We start from the raw sequence: 17,500 nt of genomic DNA, 5'->3' as shown, positions 1-17,500 counted from the left end.
ACACACGCACACGCACACATACAAACACACACACACACACACACACACACACACACACACAAACACACACACACACACACACACACACAACAGAGGTGAGGAGAGTGCCTACCTTTGTCTTTGAAAATCTTCTTCATCCTAATGCCACTGTCGTCAATGTCTCCATCAGTAGCATTCAGCACTGTACAACATAGAACATGTGTGAGTACAGAGTGGAGTAGTGGGACAGTAGTGAGACTGAGCAGTGAGTCATAAGTGTATGATTGAGGGTGTAGAGAGAGTGCTGTATGTGTGTGTGGAGTGTGTGTGTCTGTGTGTGTGTGTGTGTATTCCTCACCCAGGTGCTGGGGGCTGTGTGTCTGTCTCGGAGTGTGTGTGTAAGGTGTGTGTGAGAGTGCGCTTGTGTGTGTGTGTGTGTGTGTGTATGTGTGTGTGTGTGTGTGTGTGTGTGTGTGTGTGTTAGTGTGTGTGTGTGTGTGTGTGTGTGTGTATGTGTGTGTATTCCTCACCCAGGCGCTGGGGGCTGTGTGTGTGTGGGTTGGGGGAGCTGGAGGCAGAGCTGCTGGGGTGGGAGTGTGAGGAGGGCTGGGAGGCAGGGCGAGGAGCTTCCTCAAGGGATGGAGCTGGAGAAAGACTGTCCTGCACACATTCCTGAAACACCCACACACACAAACAAGAAAACGGGATCAGAATCACAGAACTATTCCCTTAAACACTTGCTTGGAACAAGTACAAATACAAACTAAATTAAGCAATATGAGTGTGTTGGCGTGTGTGTGTGTGTATGTGTGTGCTTGTGTGAAAGTGTGTGTGTGTGTAAATGCACCGCTGTGTGTTGAGAGGGTGTCTGACCCAAGCATAATTAAATATATACATATATTACATTGCAAGCCCCTGGCTATCACGTTACATTAAGACACAAAAGCTACACTTCTAGCTTCTCTCAGTCTGCTTGCTACTCTCTGTGGAGTGATACTGAACACACAGAGACATCCTTTCTGCAGAGCTCGACAGAGAGACAACATTAGTTTTCAAACCCAGAGTAAATAGTAAAAGCGTTCCTATGATATCTCTCGACAGCAGCAGACACTGTGTGCAATCCATGTGGAATACAATGTGTGTAGGTGTGTGTGTGTGTGTGTGTGTGTGTGTGTGTGTGTCTGCGTGCACATAGTCTCTCTGCTCCTGTGAGCTGTCAGCTGAGGCACGGTGCTCTCTCTCATCTCGCCGGCTCTGTAGACTATCGTCTCAGCCTGGAATTCCTCCTACAACTTGCCTGCGGTGCTACATGTCACACACACACACACTCACCGACACACACACACTCACCCACACACACACACACACTCACCGACACACACACACTCACCCACACACACACACACTCACACACACACTCACTGACACAGACACACACACTCACCGACACACACACACACAAGGATCTACGTTTCCCCGAGCTAACCTTAGCAATTAACGACTGACTAGGGGGATGTTGAGTGCATTGTAAGCGGCTTGCTGCGAGGTTCCTAAGTGTCAAGACCTGTTACAGAAACATGTACCTGAAATGGAATTTAACACAGTGGTTTGCAATGCTCGAGTAACATTAGTTTATGTGTGATTATAGTTTAGTTCTGTGGGCCATTTAGCTAATGCTAGTCTGTGTGCCTGTGTGGCTGTGTGTTTCTTTGCCTGTGAGAGAGAGATCTTAGAAGTGTGTTTGTGTTATGGAGACTGTGTGAGAGCATGGGAGGTAAAGAAAGTGAGAGGGTCAATGAGTGTGATTCTGTGAGTATGTGCGCATTTGTGCGTGCATGTGAGTGTGTGTGTGTGTGTGTGTGTGTGTGTGTGTGTGTGGGTGTGTGTGTGTGTGTCTGTGTATGTGAACGCCTGCCTCCTGTTTGTGCCCTACCTTGATGACAGACGCTCCGGCTCGGGACAGTGGACTGTGCATCTGAGCGGCAGCCGCCATGTTGGCAATGGTGTTCAGGTGGTTCATTTGGTTCATCGCCATGGCAACGGAGGCTGGTGGCAGACTGACGGGCAGCAGGGGGTGGGGCATCATCATGAAGGGCAGATCCAGACCTTAGGAGAGAGAGAGAGAGAGAGAGAATTTGATATGTAAACATGCATATCACACAAACAAAGGAAAATAGTAATTCTCAACAAATTCAGAGTACCTAATCGCAACATCATACATAATGAGTGAGTGAATATGGGCATGAAATTGATTTGCAAATGACTCAATTTCCGAGCTGTAAGTGTTTGATGAAATTTTCAGGACAATCTATATTGACTGCATATTCTGTATTAGCCTAAATGAGAGCATCTTTGCTAATGGCTGCCATGCATGCACACATATTTACTGTGTAAAGTGATTTGCATAACTATGTACAAGAAAATGAAAATTATTCTATTACCAGGCCTACTGTCCGTACCATTCAGCAAGACTTTTTTTCTGCAAAGAACCATTTTGGAAACTCACCCCTGAACCTAATGGTAGACTTTAATTCTAAGTTCTAAACTAGTCCTTAAACCTACTCAGTGAGTTGAATGAAACTGGAGGAAGGAACATGGGGGAGAGGAGGAGAAGAGGCGTAAAATAAAATAAGAGGTGGCATTCAGATGAAACGTAGAGAAGAAGAGGCAGCAGGAGGGAATTAAAGAAAAGAATAAGTGAGTGAGGAAGGGAGGGATGGAGTGAGGGAGTGAGTGAGTGAGTGAGTGAGTGAGGAAGGGAGGTAGAGAGGTAGGAAGGGAATGAATGCATGAGTAAGTGAGTGAGGAGAAGAAAATAAAGTGATAAAGGTTGGCGAATCTTAAGCCAGAAGAACCGATGGTTGGCCAAGAGGTGAAGAAGAGGCAGAGGGAGGGAATGAAAAGAACGAGTGAGTGAGCGAGTGAGTGAGCAGGAGAGTGGGGGAGGAGAGGGCGATAAGGAGGTCAAGGGCTTAGGGGTTCGGAGAGCCAGAGGGACTCACGGTTGGCCAGCAGGTGGTTCTGCTGCAGGGAGCTAAGGTGGGCGCTGGAGAGGCCGTGGTGGGCGGCCAGGCTGGCGGGACCCAGGCCGAGGTGCCCGATGCCTGAGGAGGGGGGGGACTGCAGCTTCTCCTTGTCCCAGGAGGACTCGCTGCCGCCTGGGGGAGGAGGGAGAGAGACACCAGGGAAAGCAGGGAGAGTGAATGGGTGGGTCGACCTTGTGAGATGATGGAACAATACAGGCGGGCTGGAAACTGTGGAAGGGTAGCTCTGGGTGAAGAACATAACAGAGAATCGAACTTCTACAGGACCAAAGTAGTTCTGCTGCATAATCTGTTCAAAAATATGACATCTGATTTTCTGTGAGCTGTGACTTGTGAGCCTAGGCCTGACATCAAGTCTAGACGTAAAGTCCCCCTACCTGCATGTTGATCTATAGAGGGAGAAACTGTGCTCTTGTTTACAGACATGTTTACCAGACCTAAAATCACTGAATGGAGACAAACAGTGTTGTACGCAATGTGTGGCTACATCCAACGTCAGAGAGAATCATCACACAGCGCAGAAAAAGACTTTGACCATGGAAGCAATTCATAAAATGGTGGCTGAAGCACCACTAGCTGGTGTCCAGAGACAACAAGGAATACACATACTGATTCGTACAGGGACCAATTATGATAATCAGATATCTAATTTGCATAAGAACAAAATGATGATAATCTGAGAAGCCTTTAAAATATATTTTTTTCAAAGTATAACATTTTCCATTGAACACAAAACAACAACTCAACCATACAAATGGGCCTCTACGCTCTTGTTTACAAGGCAGAGAATCACGGCATCTTTTCCACCAAAGGGTTAACCCACTCCAGTCAATCTCACTTGGGCCAGAGTGTCTCATATACATAAATAAATCAATAAAACAGAATGCAATGGAGAACCAGGTTGCAGAGGAGAGATGGTTGGGGGGTGGGGGGGTTGGGGGCTGAATTGACTTAAGTAGAACCGCAGTAAGGGGTGGGGTGGGGTGGTGGGGGCGGTAGATGGTGCAGGGAAGTGGGGAGAGTGAAAACTGGAGGAGGAGGAATCGAAATCATTGTATAATTCTGCTTAATAAGCAAGAGAAGTCCTGGGAGTGCAATAACAGATGGTGTTTTTGCAACAGATTGCGGTGAGTGATTCTTTTAATAATAATGCGAATTAAATTCTTCCTCTGTAGAATCCCAGCTCGTTCATCAGGGAGCTGTTTGAATGAGAGCAAAAAACAGGCAGCTAAACTAATGATGGAGCTCAACACCTGAGACCACGGTGTGTATGCGCGAGCGTGTGTGCGTATGTGTGTGCATGCATCTTTGTGAGTGTGTATGTGTGTGGGTGTTTGTGTTTGTGTGTTTGTTTGTGTGTTTGTTTGTGTGTTTGTTTGTGTGTGTGTGTGTGTGTGTGTGTGTGTGTGAGTGTGTCTGTGTGGGTGTGTGTGTGTGTGTGAGGGAATTACTGTGTGAAGTGTGAAGTGTGTGAGTGTAAGTGTAAATTTGAATGAGAGAGTAAATGCAAGCACTCACTGATGATCACATTAAAGCTCCACATACCCAGAGCAATCTCTTGGTGATTAGTATATCATTTGTGCTTGGGAAAGGCCAATCGTCTTATTAGGCTCAAAAATAAAACAGTGTCTCAAAACAAGAGGGATCAAACGAGGAAAGATCAGGATCAAGCACGTTTAAGTATCCAAACATATGAACACTTACTGAAGAGCCTTCCCACATTTAAAAAAAAGGAGAAAAAAGAAAAAAGAAAACGAAAAACCAACATTTCAGATGCTACTTATAGTGTTTTATTGGACACCCAATAACTCAACTGCTTGACCTCATGCGGCAGAAACGACAGCAGCGGAACCTCTGCGCGTGCTTATGTGCACGTCGGTGCCGTATATCAGAGCGGGCCAGGCTGAACTATCTCCAGAGCTGGTGCTGATGGCCCATTTGGGCAGAGTCCAAAGGCTCCTCAAGTGCTGGCTGGCGCTGTAATTAGCCAATGACTGTGCCAGCGTGGAAAGAGAGAGAGATGGATAGAGAGAAGGAAAGCGAGAGATGTATGTAGAGAGAAAAAGAGAGAGAGAGAGATGTGTGTGTGGAGAGAGGGAATGAGTGAGAGTACGTGAGGATGTGTGGGAGAAAGAAGGATAGATAGATGTGATATGAGGTGAGAGAGAGAGCGAGAGAGAGACCATTAACACAGCGAATCTGCAGCCTGTCCGTCCGTCAGTCATGCTTTGAGGATGTGTCCATCACGCTGGCCCTCCCCTGTCCCCCGCTGCCAGAGCTGGTTAACAGAATCCTTTTTAAAGACCCCCCATAACTCCCACCCCTACCCCCCCTTCCATAATTAACAGACCCCACTCATCCCTCTTCCACGTCCCGCATCAGCCCGCTCCCGCTCCCCCCCTCCCTCCCTCCTTCCACCCAGTGTCCCTCGTTGTTAATTTCTTTTTTTCTCCCATCTACTTTTAAGCACTTTTTTTTTCTCCTCCCTTCCGCAAAGAAATCAATTAAGACACAGGGATCCAAGGACACTGTGGTGTGTTAGGGAGCCAATGCTGAGAAGGGTCACCTCTTCATCGATTGCTGCAGGTCGGAGGAGAACGTGACTGTGTTTGCGTCCACCACCGAGCCGAGTGTCTCAAACTCAGTGAGCACGGCTACATCTCTAGCAACTTGAAGGCGTTGCTTTTTGTCCCGTCGTTCGTTTTGTTTTTTGTTGCGTTAGTTTTAAGTCTAAGCGACAGGAACATAAAACAAACGTAAAGCTTGCCAGATAGATGAACGGTCATCTTTAACTCTGGTATATCTGGGAAGAGATTGCAACATCATGTTCTCATCAACAAAAGGCGTGACAGAAGCAGGATATCCCGATTGTAAAAAGTACTCCAGTGTTGAGCGTCAGTTCAACAATGGTGTTATGGGTGCCAGCATTCCTTCTACAAGCCTCCTACCTTGAGTGCAAAAATACAGTGATGGAGAAACTGAGATAAAGAGAGACAGATAGACACACCCAAGGCCTGACAGGTCAACTTGGCAGTTACTGGGTTACTGGTTTCAGTTACAGCAAATAAACATCTTTGGGAAAACTTGCAAAAGAATACAAACACGAACATAATATTTTTATCAGGGGAAGTTATACAAAAGGTTTGGGACCCAGTGGGTCGGGGCAGGCTTCGCTCTTGCCAGTGAGACACAAGTGTGCTTTTTATTGTTTTTATTGGCAGTAGATCCACTTCTCTTTCTAACCCAGTTTCATCACGTGCTCTTTTAATATCAGTTTTAGTTAGTTAGTAAGTTTAGTGTTGGTATAAGATCTTATCTCATAGTTTGCTTCTTTGTCATTCTATGATGTTCTAAGCCAAACTTGCTCTTTTAACAAAGGTCCTCTATTAGTGAAAGTTATAACTATATAAATAATGGTATTATAAATATGCTATTATTTGTTTAAAACAGAGATGAGCTTTAATCTCCCAAAATGGCTATGTTTAGCGAATGACTCTGGATCTGAACGTGTGTGTGCGACTGTGTGTGTGTGTGTGTGTGTGTGTGTGTGTGTGTGTGTGTGTGTGTGTGTGTGTGTGTGTGTGTGCTGTTTGGGAGCGTAGATGCACCACTGTCTGACCCCTTTTCGTTTGCGTGAGAGACGGGGGTAAACAAAGTGTGCATTTTGTTTACTGGAGAGGACCCATCGCTGGCCGGGAGGGTGGCCTCTCGAGTGTGTGAGTGCGCGTCGTGTTTACTTCTCCGCAAACAAACCTCCAGCTAACGCGGCCGGACCCAGGCAGGCCCCGGAGCAGAAGCGGGCGGCGGTGTTTTCTCAGAGTGCTCGCGTCATACGGGTTAGTTAGCAACAACCCCCTCCCCCTCCCTCTGCTCAGCTCACTGGTCTAATGATGCATGTGCTGGTGCGGTGTCTCTTACTGAACTGTGTTGGTGTTCAGGGTTTGTGTAAATAGAGCTTGATGAGTGCATGCTGAGCTCAGGCACATGAAGGTTTGAGGCCAGCCGAAGATGGGAAGAGTCTTCTGAGTCACCGGTGTGTGTGTGTGCTCAGTGCTCTGCTCTATCGTCATAACTACCAGCATGTTATGAAGTGTACCCTGTTCTTTTACACGTGGTCCACATTCTATGTTTTATAATATATAACCATGTCCATACATGCATACATACACACATATATACCCCCCCCCCCCACACACACACACACACACACATAAATGACACTGAGGGAGTGTAATCTGGATCCACTGTCAAAACGACTTTTTCGTTGAGAAGCTCACGTCAAGAGGACGGAACTGTAGATACTGTGGCAATGTCGCAGTGCTCCATTAATTGAGGCATTGGAATTCACGGAGTTCTTTCTATGCAGGAGTAATTATATTTCTAGCTTACTAATGAAGAGGTCAAAAAGCTCATTTTATAACGACTACACCTCCCAGTCTATTCCTCTCGGAGGAGTCATTCAGACGGAGCAAGCTGAGCAACAGAGGAATATGGCCTCTGCTTTATCACAGCAATGCCAATCTATTCTAGAAAAATCTCACAAGTCCAAGCCTGCAAACACACACACACACACACACACACACTCTCTCTCTCTCTCACAGAAACACACACACACACATGAATTTTATATTGTATTTCACATTTAGATACATACACCCACAAGTCAGCATAAAAAAGCATACACACAAACAGACTTTTTTCCTGCTAAATGTTTAATACACGTGCATGCAAGCAACTACACACACACACACACACACACTCAGGCACACACATGTACTCTCTCTCTCTCACTCACTCATTCACACACTCTCACTCAGTCATTCTCACACTCTCACTCACTCTTACTCACACTCTTACTCACACACTCACACACAGTCTCTCTCTCTCTCTCTCTCTCTCTCTCAGACACACACACACACACGCACACACACACACACACACACACACACACACACACACACACACACACACACACACACACACACACACACACACACACACACACACACACACACACACACACACACACACACACACACACACACACACACACACACTGTCCGGGAGCACATTAACAGCTTGTAGCGGGTGCGGGTGGAGGGCGGCACGCTGGCACTCTGTTTGTCATATTTCTTGTGGGCCTCGCCATCTGCCGGGGTGGCATTTTCATGGCTGTTTACCCCGACTCCCGCCAAGGAATCATCTGCCACCGCATAATGCCGGCCTCCGCAGAAAAAACGGGGATTAAGTTGGTAATGCAACTGAGACTATTGCTAATTTGGTGTAATTGGGAAGAAATGAAGATAAATGAGGGTGAGGAAGGCAAAGGCAATCAGTGCAGCAGGCAGTACAGCTGTGCTTTTGGCCAAATTCACCCCCACTGCCACCCACCAACCCCACCCCACCCCACCTCAACCCCCCACCTCAACCCCCCACCCCCAACCCCCACACACACACACACGCAAACACAAACACACACACAAACAACACGCACACATTGTGCACACAAAGACACACACACACACACACACATACCTGACACACATATTTATTATTTAAATAGGTTTGCAAGTACCTTATTGGATGTAGGAGGTCTACATCCAATAAGGTACTTGCAAACCTATTTAAATAATAAATATGCTCACATAAGAAAGGGAAAGCAGGGGAAGGGAGGGTGGGGGTGGGGGGCGTTGAGGCTCTGGTCAGTGTAGCAGCATGGCAGTGTGGCAGGGCAGGGCAGTGTGGCAGCATGGCAGTGTGGCAGGGCAGGGCAGGCGCTGTTCAGATCTCAGTTGGTTAGGCATGGCTAATTGGGGTGGGGGTGTTTCAAGGGAGGGGGCGGGGGGTGAGGGAGGGGTTTTGGGTTGGAGTCTTATGGGGTTGACCTTCAGACTGACCTTGTCATTTGCATTGTATTACAAAGAGGCTATAGAGCAATGTTTTGACTTCCCAATATTTAGGATATACTGGGGTTTTAGCTTAAGCTAAAGTTTAAGCTTTAGGGTTTGTGGCCTTTGGTTTTAGCCTTAGAGTTTGTGGCCTTTTCTGACAAATTCATCTCAACTGTCACAATTTAAATTGCGATTTCGGTAAATTGCGGTTGCTTTATATAGCATACTGCTGTTGTGCTGTACTGGAGCATGCACAAGGATTCTCAGTTAGATTGACAGCTACTGATTGCCCCTCCATATCCCCTGCCTCCACAGCTGAAGGTTAGTAGCATGATGGCGAGTGGAGGCACGGTGTGTGTGTGTGTATGTATGTGTGTGTGACTGTCTGTGTCTATGTGTGTTTGAGTGGCAGTGTATTTTTTGGGGGCATCGGTGGGGTGCCCACTGCGCCCCTTGTGTACCCCTTCGCCGTGCCAGACACCCCTCTGGCAGCAGCCCTTCCCCCCTTACATACACACCCTTCCTGCTCTGCACAGATGTCCCCCTCCCCACCCAACACACCCAAATATAGATTCACACACAGACACACACACACACACACACACACACACACCCAACACCTTGTACACACACACTGCAGCCCCTCGAAGAGGACATCCTTCAAGGCCATACATCAGCCCCATGGTGATGAGACATCTGCACAGGCCCACCGTGTGTGTGTGTGTGTGTGTGTGTGTGTGTGTGTGTGTGTGTGTGTGTGTGTGTGTGTGTGTGTGTGTGTGTGTGTGTGTGTGTGTGTGTGTGTGAGTGTGTGAATCCTCTCCCTAGTGCGACACAGCGGAGAGAATTCATCAAATTTATTAGGATGGGAGATGCTGCTGCTCAAACGAATGCAATAGCTGCCCAGCATGGCTGCATGGCAGAGGGTTGTATCTACAGCCCCTGCAAATCTCCAGAGGCCCTAACCATGCACTCCAGACCTTTAAATCAACCACAGTGTGGAGAGACTGCTGCATGTCCAGAAACTTCCTTGTAGAGCCATCCACTGTAAAGATTCAACGTTTCGAAATGACACTTCCTATCTTCACCATCACAATTAGAGCTGATCAGCCACCACAGATAGACATAATGACCGTTATGTTATTTCTGTCAAATCTGTCGAGTGTGAAATCATCCCTCTTTCTGTCAAGGTAAAGATGGCCTCATCACCCAGGGAACACTGACAGATCCCTGGGTGTCTCCATATGTTTACACTAACCCCCCCCCCCCCCCCCACACACACACACACACACACACACTAGTGTCGAGGATTTGAAGAGCTAAGGTTTTCATTAGGGATTGGCAAACTGTAGTCAATAACAAAGGAGTAATGAAGAGGAAGAAGCAACAGCAGAGAAAAAAGAAGCAGAAGAAAAAAAAACATTTAAATTGCGAGTCATTAACTCCCATCCCAGAACAATGCAAGTACAATTCACTGGAGGCACGGCGTAGGGAGAGGTGTTTGAATTGGAAGTGAAACTGATTAAAGAGAGGCGTTAATGAAGTGTTAATTGCTGTGAGGAGCTGCATGAAGGCAGGAGGATTCAGACAGATCTGACAGGGAGCAAATGGGTTCTGTTTTTCACACGCGCCTATACGTCGCTAAGGGAAGGACCTATACGTTGCTAAGGGAAGGACCTGGAGAAAAGCAAAATGGAGCCGCACAGATTTTTGCAAGGCAAATATGAGCAGTGTTGAAATATATAGGGTCCCTAAACTCAGCCCTGGTGGACTCCAAAGAATTCCACATGGTGGGATAACAAAAAGAACAGAGGAACACAGATTCGCATATCTATGTTAGTAGTTGGGGAACAGAATTTGACAGGATGTTGTCTTTAGAGGCCAAGCTGCAAAGAATAACTAAGAGGCACAAGCCTGTGCAGTCTCACCGGATCCCAACTGGACAGATGCTAAACCAATAAAATGCATTTGAAACAGGAAGACTCTAGATAACCTGAGTATCATATATTTCACTGAAGAACACGATCTTCTGTGGTGATGTCTATGGGGAAAGTTGGGGAAAGTTTTTTCACTTTCCCTGTCTCATTCTGAATGGCTAAACATAACTCTCAAAGTCTCAAAAGTCACTCAATGTTTCTTGTGGAGATGAGAAAAAAGCTGAAAGTTTTACAGTGAGATAAAGTAAGTAAAAAAAAAAGATACATTTTAGGTCACATACAAAACTACATCCATATCTGGTTAACACCTTCTTACAGGACATATCTATTCACATCTGTTTTTACAGATTTGGAACATATCTGGTTATGCATACTAATCAAACTAATTGAATAGGGCTATGAATCTCTCAGTTCCAAAAAGTGCCAACTGCAAGAAGCAAGGACTTGATCTGAGTAACAGGAAGGTCTACATCTCAAGTCATTATGCCAACAGCTGCTTGTACATACAGTGCCTCAATATTCTCTTTTCCTCCAAATACAGAGCTAACTACTTTTGGACGACGCACACACTCTCAATTAGCCAGGATTTATTTATAGAGCCTCCTACGGCTAAACATTCGGGTTCTCATTATGGCCTCCGAGTGAGTCCCTTTGCATTGTGCTTCTCAACGGCTTTTGTGTTGCCCAAGACGGTGCACACTCTCTCACTTAGCCTCATCACAGGCAGACATTAATGGCCATCAGAGAGCCGTGTTCCCTTTGAACGGCTCACGGCGGCTCCCCTTTGATCATAAGGAGCGCTTGCTTCACAGACGGTGGAGGAAGATGTCTCTTTGATATGGGCCCATGCGTTTACATATCAATGAGTGCCACCAAAAGATCGGTTTCGAGAGAGAGAGAGAGAGAGCAAGAGAGACAGGGAGAGAGGGCAAAAAAAGGAGGCAGAAGGAGAGAGAGAGAGACGGATGTAGAGGGGAAAAGTGTAAAGAGGAAGGAGAGATAGAACAGAAGGGGAGAAAGAGAAGCGCAAGAGAGCGTCCAGAAAACATGGCTGTTGTCGTGCAAGTCAGCTGCAGGCTTGGGTCATCCGGGGGGTGGGGGGGGGGGTTCTAGAAACTTCCATCTCACCGTGAGCCTGGGACCTGTCAGGTGTTTATCCCTGACTGGCCGTGGCTCATTTGGCGTTTGGAACAGGAGTTTTGGGGAACTTAACAGGTTTTCATTAGGCATCGTTCTGAGGCTCATTTGGAATCAATCCCCTCTCGGACACTCGTGCCGACTACTGTGTCAGTCTGGATGAAAAATGATCCGGAGCTGGAGAGGGGGAAGGCGGTTGGTGGGGGGGGTTGTCCGCATGGACCCCCCGTTCGTTGTGCGTGCCCTGGTCCGTTAATACAGTATCATCTGGTCGGAAGAGCGGGCAATTCCCACATCTCATTACCGACAGGAACCATCCCATTAGCAGGGCTAAAGGTTTCAGACTAAATACAGTGTGTGTGTGTGTGTGTGTGTGTGTGTGTGTGTGTGTGTGTGTGTGTGTGTGTGTGTGTGTGTGTGTGTGAGTGGCTGAATGTGTGCAGAAGGACATTTTTTTTGCTGTATTTTCACCCTCTCATTCTCAATCCCCTTATTGGTTTATATGTAAGGTTGAAGTTGTGCACTTGTGTGTAAGTCCACATGTGCCTATGTGTGAGACCATACATGGTGCAAAAATGTGTTTGTGAATATCTGTGAGTGTGTATGTGTGTGTGTGTGTGTGTGTGTGTGTGTGTGTGTGTGTGTGTGTGTGTTCATGAATATCTGTGAGTGTGCATGTTTGTGTGTGTGTGTTCATGAATATCTGTGAGTGTGCATGTTTGTGTGTGTGTGTTCATGAAAGTCTAAATCTTCATGCGTATCTGCCCGCCCACTGCCCCCCACACACACACACTTTTGGCTTTCAGAATATCTGTTAATCAACGACACCATCCATGCTACGTCAGAAATGGAGAGAGAAGTTAACCATTACAGCGGTACACTAGTCCACTCCTAATATAGCCTTTCTATGCACCTGCGCTTAGCTGATCCATATAAACTCTGGATGAGAATAGGCAGAAACACGTTTATTCTCCGTAAAGCATTCGTTTGAGCTCCGACCTTCCAAGGCTTTACCACGTTGTCAGTGTCAATGGATAGAAAATGTAATCTAATTCATCTAAATCTGATGTGGTTTTGGTATGACACATTTTTTCAAAACTGATTGTAAAGCCCAATTTCTTTGTGTATCCATCTAAAGCAGATGCTGAAAATACCGTGTCCCTGCTGTTCTGAAGACTCAGAAAATGTTTACGGTATCAACATCTTGGCAGAAAATCAAGTTTGGAGAAAATCAGCTGTAAACTTTGTGATGTAAATTTAAATGAATGTATTGCAACCAATACTTTGTCATTGAATCATTATGAACCTTTGCACGAAGATAAATGACAACCACACGAAAAATAAATCTCCAATGGTTAATGATTGGACAATCTATTTTAAGATAGAAGTAGAAAAGTTAAAGACTAATTTTATCTGTTGAATTCCTACGTAAGCTATTCAGAGACTGAAATTCTATTTAAGATGTACTTCATATGGATGCTGAATGTCTATTGATGAACTGAAATAGAGAGGCTTGCAAAAGCCCCCTGAAACTCATCACCATTTTCACAATTACAAAAGATACTTAGAAATATTTTCCCAATCAGTATATGTATTGCATATATGTATTGCATACCATTTATGGTGTAGTATATTTCTAACGGCAATGTTTTTATGTGTCTGTTAACATTACAAATAAATAATTTGAAGTGCACAGTGCTTTTGAATTCCAGATTAAGGCAGATGACAAATGATTTGCAAATGATACAGTGATGCTACCTAGGAGTGGTTAAAACAGATAGATATAAACTAGCATAAAAATCACTCTGTCTAAGGTTCATCAGCCAGGCTGTGAAAAGACAGAGGAAATGAGGACTAAAGAGACATGGTGATTCAAATGCATACGTGAGGAAAATTATTAAAATGTTTTGATTGAGCACCATTGCATCCATAGGAAGGAATCAGAGGTTTTCATCAAAGCACCCAGATTCTTTAAAAAAAGGTTGCCTAAACCAAGCGTCCCGAGGAGGATTTTAACTGGTGAGGGAGGCCACCACAGTCCAGCCATCACCCCAAAACATCTACAAAGTTGAGTGGCTCGAATTGGGGTGCAGGTGTAGAAGTCCACAATCTTAAGAGCTCTCCATAAAACTTGACTTTACTAGAGAGTGGCAAATAAACCAATGCTGTAGAAGATCCACAGTAAAGTATGTATGGAGGTTGCTAAGGATGTGGGAAAGGGGTTTTATGGTCATATGAGACCAAATACAGCTTTCTGGCCAATCCTCAAAGCGCAACAAGTGACATAGATCAAACACTGTCAATGCCTCAAGGAACTCAGCAGTAGTAACATCGTAATGTGGGGATATTTCTCATCCGCAGAGAGTGGGAAACTTTTTAGAATTCCAGGACAGCCATCCCAAGAACCTAGATGTTCTATATGAATTCTACCAAGAAGAAAGAGGAAAAAGCACTGCAGAACAATGTCCAAAGCCGCTGCGGATCCACTCCAAAAGACTTGAGGCTGTTATGGCAGCAAAGGGGTTCTCTTCCAAGTATTAATGTCTAGGGGTTGAATACTTATGCAAGCAGAATATTTTAGTTTTTAATCACTTCATTCATTTTAGTAGACAAATCACTAATTTAGGCTTTAGAAATATACTAAAGATTGAAACCGGCTGAATCTCACCTTTTTAGTCGACGGTTACTGAACAGGACAGTTTTGATTGATTCAATTAGAAGTTAGACACTCTTAATGTCCTGGTAATGCTACTGCCTTTAGGTGCATTCAGCTACCAGGATTGAAGAAAAACTTCCCCAAGGGAGGATGCCCCTGAATGCCCTTTGCCCCCCAGTGTGTCTGACAGTGTGAGCATGTGTGTACTCTGATAGATCTCTAGTGCTGGGCAGCTCTTCATCATAGTGGTCAGTGTCTATGTGTGTGTGTGTGTGTGTGTGTGTGTGTGTGTGTGTGTGTGTGTGTGTGTGTGTGTGTGTGTGTGTGTGTGTGTGTGTGTGTGTGTGTGGCCTTTCTGTCCTACTGAGACGGATGATTTATGGAACATTAATTTCTGATGCCCGGAACATGGGGGAATATTTCTGCTAAAGGACAAAAGAATGGGCAGATTTGTGATATGTCAGCAGGATACCGAGACAGAGACCAGAGCGGCGGTACTTAGGCTGGTCGAGGTGACAGCAGTTCTTTGATCCATAAATATTGTTTGTGCCACCCCTTTTCTTTTCAAGACAGAGGACCCGAACGAAAAAGAGGTCATGCTATTTCAGGTCTTTCATTCCTTCGACTGCTGTTCCATTTCAAAAACCATCAGTGACGAATGAGATTAAGACACATTATTGATTGACCACTTGAGTTGCAATGAAGCTTAGAAAATCATGTCACTTAACTGTGCTGAGTGTCATGTGTATGAAGAATTGCAGACTTCACGGTCTGTCTACACTGTGCAATGTGATCTTATAAGAGCATATTATACCCTCACAAGGCACTACTGAACTCTTATCAGAGAGAGAAAATCAGGTGCTGAGATATTAAATACGATCTTACACATAGATAACATAGTGATACACACATACACACAGCGACACATTAAAAAAATGAAAAAGAAAAAAATATCTGTTAATGAAAGAAATCGCAGTTAAAAATCAATGAAAGTTGATCCAATATCTTAATATAACAACATTCAACAAAACAGTCAATAGAAAAATAAGAAAAAACGAAATAAAAGATAGAAAGAAAACTGTGTATACGTTTGAAAGTAAGGATTCCTACTGATTGGGCAAACCATTGTGTCAGAACGCTAGTAAAACTAGCTCCACAAATGGTAAAAATCACAACCTATTACCCAAGTTCAAGAAGTGACCTCGACTCCTTGTGGACAAGTTGGCTGGGGGGTTGGCCACAGTGGGGTTGGTGGGGGTGATGGAGGGTACTCGCTGTAAGCTGATCTACCCCTCCTCAACCCACAAGCCCAACGAGGATCATCCCCTCGCTCTCGACACGGTCAATATTTTACGGAAAACAAACCGCTCCTGCAGATCGAGTGACGGTGTCTATCGGCCAGACAACAGAGGAGAGGCCTCTCCGGTTACAGAGAGATTAGAGAATGGAGGGAAGACTGGGAGGAGAGGAGAAAGAGAAGAAGAGGAGGCTCTGTCCATTTTCCATGTGCACATTTCAGCTGTATACATAACTGATGAATGAGCGCTGAATAAGTGATTAGTGAGCTTGCATTGTCTATCTACATAATGGAAACATATGCTGGTACTCTTTCTCAGGGATAGTAAGATGGATAAGATGGGACACATCAAACAGGAGTCAATTTCTGTCTATGATAACGGCAGCAGACAGTCTTCATCTAGGCATGTTTGTGCTACTACATTAAACAGGAGAAAAATCTGTTCTTTGTCTCTCTATGTTGTAGGTAACTATGGCAGGTACTCTTTTCCCATGTAGACTTAGGCGTTTGTGATGTGCCATGTTAAACAGGTGTACATTTGCTTCTATTTTGTTTGGTTTTCAGGTAAGATTACTGTGAGAGGATGACCTTGGCTAAGAGCTCTACTCCATTATGTCCCCAATCAGTCTAATGAAAGAGACACCCTCCAATGACAGAGCACTTCAACCACGGCAGCAGAGATTAAATGAGGTGAAAGACAGAGAAGTAGAAAAGTGCTGACCAGTTCGCTACTTGGGAACTTGTTCATGCACACATACAGATGCACAAACATGCATGCGCACACACATACCCACACACACATTAAGACACACACACACGCACACACACGTATGCATGTATGCACATGCACACACACACACACACACACACACACACACACACACACACACACACACACACACACACACACACACACCTCCTCCTCCTCCTCTCTCTCTCTCTCTCTCTCTCTCTCTCTCCCTCTCCACCCACACCTGGTTTTTGCTAACTCTGCAAATCACGTGCCTGACAGACTCCTGAGCCTCTTTAAATAATGCATGGGATTTCTCTTTTAACTTGTCAGTCGCTCCGCAAAAAAATATATCAGTCCTCCTCTGATGTCATTTGTGATGGTGATTTTCCCTGACAGCTCTCCATTAGGCCAATGAGTCCACCCGCTCTCCTCTGCTATTCTTCTGCCACCGCCTCCAACAGAAACACATGTTCCTCTTTTGCCTTTTTTCTTCTTTTTTTGTCCCTTCCCTACTCCCCCCCCCTACACACATACACACACTTTCTCCCTCTCTTTCTCTCTTTGGGTCTCTTTTTCTCCCCTTTTTGTCTCTCTCGCCCTCTCTTGTTAACAGGGTTTCAGAAGCATATTTATATTTAAAGACGGCATTTCTCAGGCGGTCCCGTGGCTTTTCTGTGCTGCGACCCCGAGAAGGAGCAGCATCCTTTCAAATGGCTGTCGCCGTGGCCACAGCCACTGCCTCACCCCGGTGGCTGTGCTGCTCCGCAGTTTGCCAGTTTCTTAATACAAATGCAACTCTTAAAAGAAAGAAAAAAATGTAAAGAAA

General features: G+C 45.4%; 1 protein-coding gene across 5 annotated transcripts in view; it reads right to left on the bottom strand.

Moving 5' to 3' along the window:
* The window catches only part of dacha (dachshund a), a 135,791-nt gene that overhangs the window by 27,581 nt on the left and 90,710 nt on the right, over positions 1-17,500 (bottom strand). For 2 of the 5 annotated variants that reach the window (XM_031571966.2, XM_031571967.2), the window contains exons 4-7: positions 2,982-3,137; positions 1,913-2,085; positions 510-660; positions 113-181 (exon numbers count right to left, since the gene is read on the bottom strand). In XM_031571966.2, the coding sequence (XP_031427826.1) occupies positions 113-181; positions 510-660; positions 1,913-2,085; positions 2,982-3,137 (549 nt within the window). The remainder of the gene's footprint in view (positions 1-112; positions 182-509; positions 661-1,912; positions 2,086-2,981; positions 3,138-17,500) is intronic. The other 3 variants (XM_012822977.3, XM_031571968.2, XM_031571969.2) reach the window with 3 other exon arrangements.

This window comes from Clupea harengus, chromosome 8 (genome assembly GCF_900700415.2).
Source record: "Clupea harengus chromosome 8, Ch_v2.0.2, whole genome shotgun sequence".
Taxonomy (NCBI): Eukaryota; Metazoa; Chordata; class Actinopteri; order Clupeiformes; family Clupeidae; genus Clupea; species Clupea harengus.
The sequence above is the reverse complement of the archived record's forward strand: the minus strand, read 5'-3'. Positions and strand labels throughout refer to the sequence as shown.